This window comes from Hyposmocoma kahamanoa, unplaced genomic scaffold (assembly GCF_003589595.1).
Source record: "Hyposmocoma kahamanoa isolate Upper Pololo Valley unplaced genomic scaffold, ASM358959v1 93, whole genome shotgun sequence".
Classification (NCBI taxonomy): domain Eukaryota; kingdom Metazoa; phylum Arthropoda; class Insecta; order Lepidoptera; family Cosmopterigidae; genus Hyposmocoma; species Hyposmocoma kahamanoa.
The window spans coordinates 9,811,188-9,819,124 of NW_020654810.1; the positions used below are offsets into that span (position 1 = coordinate 9,811,188).

Sequence of the window (7,937 nt, forward strand, 5' to 3'; positions counted from 1 at the left end):
AACCGAAAGGCAGTCAAAGTCAAAGTCAAATAATCTTTATTTCAAAGGTCATCACCTTCTCCAGGAATAGTAACCAGCGGATGTTAGAAATTTTCATTCAGTGTTACTGAACCCGTCAATATCATTTGTCCTATTTAGGGATTCTTGCGGATTCGTTATCCTTGGACTTGCATGTGCTGTAATGTAATTAAATTTGTGTCCTTATCTGGAACTTTATTACAACGCATTTCCTATGCATTAAAGTTTCTACAATAAACTGCTGAGTATTTTTTATGTAGTTATAGAGAAGAGCGGTATTTGTTTTAAAATGATAAGGTTTATAAAAGTATTCCGGTGTCAGCGAAGGTACAAATATATGAATTCTCACGCTTATTGAATTGCAATTTATTAAGGGTTTGTATTTCGTGCTCTGTCACCATCATCCTTTTTAAGAGCGAGTCCTGTGAAAAATGTTTTTAACGAATTAAAGCTGAACATCACGTGGCCATCCATGTGGCGTAATTCCGATCGCCTGAAGTCAAATGGATAGATGTTTATAATTAAGGCCACTCACAGCTTCACTCTATTGACTTTCATTTCTCGATCGAGGAATCTGTATAAAGATATATGGAAATGGATTCCGAAAAACTTGTCGTTTGTGCCGCTAAACGAGTATTTATAATTATACGAATTACAATATCCTCGGGTATCGTGCCCAGAAAGCTGGCAACAATTTGGGAGTATTTAAATTTTTACAATAAGTTTTATCTTGTATTATATTGCCTTGTAAATACCTATTATGAAATGAATCCCCTTTATAAGTATATTTTGATAACGACAAAAGATAGTAACAACGATAAATTTATTCAATAATCTAATTACTATGTGAATTATTTTATATAAAAGGTGTCTATATATGAAATACAATTTGTGGTTTTTTAATTTTTTCATAATACTACGTGACGGTACGAGCAACACGTGTACCAGTTTGTAAACGACATGTCTGTCCACAGCAGTTGTAGTCAGAGCTTTAAATCGCAAAGAGGCACTTCCAATGCACCATCACCCTGAGACATAAGTTGACGAGTCTCATGTACGTTTAATTACCCAGCCAGCAACCAGGACCCTTACCCAGCAAAACCGAAAGGCAGTCAAAGTCAAAGTCAAATAATCTTTATTTCAAAGATAAGCAAATTACACTTGAAATCGTCATGCTGATTAAACTCTACTGCTCATTCGCAAGGCAGATTCCCCTGAGAAGAATGAGCAAAAAACTCTAGGGTTTGCTATTTGGAAATAGTCATTTGAATACATTTATCATTACAATATTTAATTTAAACATCTTAGGTCGAGAACATTTGAAAGAGCTAAACGGGTCACTACCACGGATTTTTGTCATCCATCACGCAGAAGTTGTGTAATAACTTTTAGGACAGAGTTTTTGTTTCACAATAGTTTTAAACCTCGTTAATGGCAAATTTTGAATATCAATCTGAATCTTTTTATAGAAGCGTATAGGTACATTGTCCCTTAAACGTATTTGAGATTTTATGAAGACGGTTGTCAAGAACAGCTAGTTTATTTTTATTCCTTGTTGTGAAAAAATTAATATTTTTCTTAACATAAATAATATTTTCATAAGTGTACTATGACGACAGTGTAAGAATGTTAATCTCTTAAAGTAAGGCTCACATTACTGCTTGGCGGCAGAAATAGGTAAGGTGGCAGTACTTCCCTGGATGAACGGTTTCACAAGGAGCTCTACTGCTACGTAAAGTTAGCAAGGATGCTTTACAGTGAAGGTGTTGTTATTTGGCAAAATAAGCGAACAAACAATATGTCAAAACATATCTACATAATATATCGTTGCATTATCTACTATCAAAATCTTCTTGTGTTATACTATTTAAAATTTTATAGGAGAGGGAAGGAATTCGATTTGGTAATATGCAAATGTTACGTTTTGAAATTTATCTTATTATATTTCTTTGTAATCACAGTGGACATATATAATGTTTTGACAGGTAATGTATCGAATTTTTCTGCACATTATAAGCAGAAAAAGTGGATTTTGAAACATTTTAATAGCAAGGCAACGATATGATTGAAAATGAAGCGAATGATATAGAAGCAGTAGAGCTTCTCGTAAAAGAATTCATCCAAGGAAGCACTGGCACCTTATCTATTTCTGCCACCAAGCAGTAAAATGAGAATTTCTGCGTTTCGATTTGACAGGGTAAGGGTGCTGGTGAAATTACAGGCCCATGGTACTTGTCAACTTATGCCTCATGTTGACCGGCGCGGTGGCAGTGCCCATCAGATATTTGAAATTTAAAGCTCTGAGTTAGGTTAGGCTCTAGGTTCCAATTATTTAAGCGTTTATTACTAATTTTTACATTTTACCCATCATCACGTCTATGAGTCCAAATAATTCTTCGATTTGATCGAAAATCATAACAGAATGCCATTCCACGTCACTTAACCTTTTAAAACACTCCCGAGAAAAGATGGCTCCTATTGGCCATGCGCGCAAAAATAACTTCATAGTTTCTCGGTATCAGCTACAATCTTTTACGTAATTTTAAACTAACAATTCAAGGTCAATAAAATATGAATATTACAATTGCAAATTAACATGACAGTAGGTAACATGTTCTATAACAATTAAGTAGTAGCCCGGAATCGAATGTTTTTATGGAATCTTTTACTATAATATTACTTAGTCAACTAATGAACTTTTTATAATAAAACGTGTATAACGTGTAAAATTAACATATACGTTTTTAAACAAATCTACAAAAAAATCGTAAACGTTCTTAAGGTGAACTCTTTGTATTTAAAAACAAAATCTATTTAATCATGCGCCCGGACGTATGTTCCTTGTTTGAAAACTGAGCAGAATGAACACAAACGCGTAGATGAGTTTGTACATTCACGTGCTGCGCCACGTGAAGCAATTGCGCACGGGCAAATGGTGAGAGGGTGTGAATTGCGCAAATACATGGATTGTCTGAACATGGTGAGCGCCAAAATTTGTTTGGAAGTTTTAACACCTAAATTTGTCTGTAATAAATACACCATTTGACGTGATGATCGTCATTAATGTGTTTTAGCGATAGGATAAACTTCATTCCGCACGTGTGTAATTTCACAATACGTGACTTCTAAAAATCTAATTTAGAGTTTAAAGGAGTTTGTTAATAACAGGAAACAAAGTAATTCCAAACTTGAAATTAAATCTTGTGTTGGCCAACATTCAGAGCTAACTTTACGATTATTTGCATTGCACTGGAACAATTTAATAGCTAGCAAAATGCAAAACACGTAGCCAATCTAGTCTTGTTTTTGTAACATAACGATACAGGTACGCCACAAATATGGCATGTTGTGGATTATCTGGGGAATCTTTAATAGGGTTAACTTTCTCTGCCAACGTAAAAATAATGGTACATCTGGCTTGTAATACTACCTTTTATTTGATGAAATTACACTTTGTTTTCTAGTTCGGAGAAAAAACTTGGATAAATATATTATTTTTATTGGATATAATGATGTTTTACTACCATGATCTTCATCTATTTTTTCGCGAAAATATTGCATTAATTAAGTGTATTTATTAAAGTTATTAAAGTCAGGACGTTTTACCAGCATGATATTCATTATTTATTGAAGAAATAGATTTCTCACAGATGGCGCTACGACAAAAAAGTCATTGAAAAACCAAAACAAAGATCTGCAACAAGCACCTAGAAAAATTCGTAAGGTCCGCTGGTTTGTGCCGTGGCTTAGCTGGCATAGCGTCTGGCACGGTTTGCTAGAAGACGTTAATTGGAATCCAGCCCGATCGAATAATTTTTTACTAAGTGTTGGACCTTTGTATTATTAATTATAATACTACACTAGTTTGTTATTATTATTGATACAAAGATCGCACAAGCATAAAGAAACACGAAGAAGAAATTCCTTCGATCCGATAGGACATTGGGGCAAATGAACCAGTGTCTGTTGCCCCAACGTGGTTATCACTCTACTAACTGAGCTACGGATCGAGCCAGCAGATCTTATGAATTTCTTTATGTGCTTGTTGCGATTTTTTTGCCGTAGTGCCATCTGTAAGAACTGAAATTAAAGAAAATGAAAGTTTTTTCATTTTGTAAGCCTGTTGGATAAATCTAGGGAAGAAAAAATGCCTCGATTACCATCAGACTCGCAGTCGTTTTGGCGACGTCACACATTCATAATTTGAAACACTATGAAATCTTGACAATGATTAGTTATAATTTCAAATTTAGAAAGAAATAACAATTTATTGTTCTGTCTATAAATCTAACCGATAAATTCACCACCACATAATCTTAGTACAGTTATAAGCAGTAAAACATTCACGATATACCACACCATGGCAAACTACGCAAGGCTACAAACAGCTAACATACTACCATTCATTAGACTAGGGGAAAAAAATATCAATTAATGAAAGTTGCTAAGTAATAAGTTTCCTATTGAACTTAATTACATCTTGTACGACGATATACACGCACACAAAGTTACGTAATTAAGTTACTAAAGAGGAGGAGCTGGAGTAGGTTACTTATAGCGACAGACAATAAGTTGTGCGGATACATATTGAGAGAACTGGGTCCTATTAATGATTAACAAATATAATAATAATTGATGTTAGTTGATTGTCAGTTGTTGTCGTGCTCATTTGTTTGTAATTGTATGAGTTAGGTAAAGAATAGAAATTGTTTACCTAACTCCCTTACAAAATTTTTCCATACACGGTGTCATAACTTTTTTAATATAATGAATAACCAAGGTTAACAAACTGATGTTTGACTAAGCGGCGTGGAGATATCAATTTAATTGTATTGGTTGTTGAAAACTATTTTTCTGTGGCTCTAGTGAAAAGGGGTAAAGTAAAAAAGGCAAGTATACAAGTAAACGCGAAAAACACTTAACGCTTAATTTTATTAAGCTTTATCTGTTTTTCGCGTCTCCTGTAAAGTTGGGTTTTTTGACTTTTCACTTGAGTCACAGATTTTCTCCTTCTCGTTTAAGTAGATAATGCGCTTTACGATCTGAAAATATAATTAAAACTTTGTAATGTACCCATCTAATGAAAAAGACCGATAAAGTATAGACCTAATATGTGATCGTTCTTGCAGGTGAAGTGATGGATCTGATGGCCTTGGTGGGATCAGCAGTAAACTTCGTGTTGTACTGCAGTATGTCCCGCCAGTTCCGCTCCACGTTTACCAGGCTGGCTCGTAAGGTTCTGCCATTTCCAACGCGTGGAGACGCTCAACCTCTCACATCTGCAAATACGTAGCATTCCCGAGTACCTGCTACTTCGGTAGTGTATCTGTGAATATCAAATAAACTTTTACAGTGTATGCTAATGTGTAAGTACTAAGCAATCTAAGTAAACTGCAATGCCACTCAATGATTTGATGATGTAAATTGAGTAATTTCTCTTAGGTGTTCTACCTAAACTCGTATTCGAGCTATGTTTAGATCAGTTCTAACTTTTATAAAGTTAGTAAATAATAGTATGAAGTTTCTGAATTAATCTAGTTATATCTATAGGATTTTCTGGAAGACCAAGCTGCTTTGTAAATGTGGTTAAACGATAGTGAAATTTAATACAATGTAAATATGTACCACGAAATCTATTTAGTTCTTTGACAGCCGTGAAGGTGGCTACATTTATCATGGCGTCTAGCAAGCCGCACTTTGCATACAAATTTCCTGTTCATCATTGTGTAGACATTTATCTTTTGTTGGCTATTTTCCCCTGTTTGGGTTTTCAAACGTTCAAAGATTACGTAAATGATAACTTTAACAATATTTCGAAGTAACGAAAAATACCTACCGTTTTTGGTATTGCCAAATACGGCGTTTGATCTTGCATACCATTCGGAAAGGGGAAATAACTTCAAATTCTTATGTAAACGAGACAAACATACTTTATTTAACTGCGGACATTCGTGTTCTGGCTTACAAGATGAATTACATTGTGGAATTGGATTTGTTCACTTCTTCCCTGATTTATCACAGGCACTTTAATAAAAATTGTTGTTTTGGGAAGAGTTTTAGCGTTAAGTTTTTGCGGAAAATTTTATTACCATCTTGGAGATTAATTGGTATAGAATAAGGATGAAATTACGCACGACTGTATATTAAAGCGACGAATTTGGAAATTCTTTTTTATGTATTCTGTAATTCATCATTGAAATTAAAAAAAAAATCGTAATTTGACAGGGAGATGATTTCTCTATATCACCAGCTTGGGATTCAGTATTTCCTCCAATAAAAAATCCCAAGCAGACATGAGACTACAGTATTGCTCGTTAATATTTAATTTAATTTTTATAATTTCCTTTTATTTTTTAAATTTGATTTTCTAAGTGATTTACAAATTGTGTTTAGTATTAAGTGGAATAAGTTCTTTGATAAAATAAAGTAAGGTCGTTGTCTTGTCCAGGCTCTGCGTTTGACCAGCCGACTGACTGACTACACTGACTGAGATTCAAAATTAGACCGTCTTTCTTTGGTAAAAAGACGACAAGGGCAGGTCTTAACCTCTGTTCAGAGAAGTCGATTTTTTCTGACTGTTCTACAATTTCTATTGTAAAGACAGCCCGTGTAGTAGGTAAACCAATATTTTTATAACTATGAGTTCAGAATACGCTGGTGTCTATTAATATACATAACCAATACCATTCATCACTCATTACCATGGGTCCTGTAAGGAGAACGTTGGTCTGTTCGATAAAATAAATATTCGCAATTAATGGTTTCATTTCCTATTTTGTCAGTTTATTAAAAAATAATTCTGGAATTTCTCATTTTATTATCGAGAGTGCAATACAATCTATAAATCAGCAATCTACAGATTGATAATAATTTTATAATTGTATATCAATTGAAGCTCCAGTTGTATTCTAGTAATAATCATTCAAAAAATTTCCTTTTTATCTTGTATACGTCAGCATTTTGCTATTTTCTCATATGTACAGTAGGTTATTATTAAGATCAATGATGTAATCGTGTCGTTTAACAGACCAAAAAAACAGAAAGTGGTTGCCCTTTCTGCATCAATCAAGTAGGTACGATACAACTTGACAATACCCGCAGATCTGCGTTTTAAAGAAAGGATGCGGGGTCTGGATGACTCAATTAAGGAAGTTTACTGAGTTCCATTAAGTGAAGATAACGTAGATTATCGCGTAATACAAGTTAGTTATAAACATGAAAGTGGAGTTTCCCAGGAGTGCATGAGTTTACTGTATTTATGGCAATTATACTTGGTATAACAGGGGCGTCAGATAATATGTTTCTCAACTTAATTGTAAGTTCGTTCAACGTGTTTGGAGTACTTAATTTTAAACTTATTTAGTTAGTTGTTATATCCAATATCACCACAAGGCACTATATACTAGTTTCAATTAGCTATATATAGTACAAACTATATAATAGTTTATAGTTTTACACTTATTTAAGTATACACTGAAACGTACATATGCTCATCATAATAAATCCATTATACGTTTTGCTGCTGGGAACGGGTCTTTTTAAGGCGAGGTATTTCATGGAGAGCCTACTTTTTAGGAGGTGAGGTGCGGGGGACCGCCTCTCGCGTCATGCAACTCGCGCGGAAAATTAATATGGATAAAATCATTGACTTACAAATAAATGGACGACGGGTCTAATACAAAAACCACGAAAAGAATGTCCCAAGTCAACCTATTTAAACGTAGTGACGTATAAAGGAATATGAAAAAGCTTAAACGTTGAATTTAAATTGTAATGTCATTGCAGTACTGTCTAATTTTGCTTGCTTCGCTGTCAGAAGGAACAAACGAAGACTAAAGCGTGAATGACGCTCTGTATACGATTTTAACGCCCTATAAGTTCGGACACTTTCTAGCGCGGACCCGACGTCCATATAATTG

The 7,937-nt window shown here is 34.3% G+C and overlaps 1 protein-coding gene across 1 annotated transcript in view; it reads left to right on the top strand.

Moving 5' to 3' along the window:
- Nucleotides 1-5,355, top strand: part of LOC113237673 (sex peptide receptor-like) — a 28,134-nt gene extending 22,779 nt beyond the window's left edge. The window contains exon 3 of the mRNA XM_026474282.1: nucleotides 5,148-5,355. Coding sequence (XP_026330067.1) covers nucleotides 5,148-5,311 — 164 coding nt within the window. The 3' untranslated portion in view covers nucleotides 5,312-5,355. The remainder of the gene's footprint in view (nucleotides 1-5,147) is intronic.
- The last annotated feature ends 2,582 nt before the right edge of the window (nucleotides 5,356-7,937 follow it).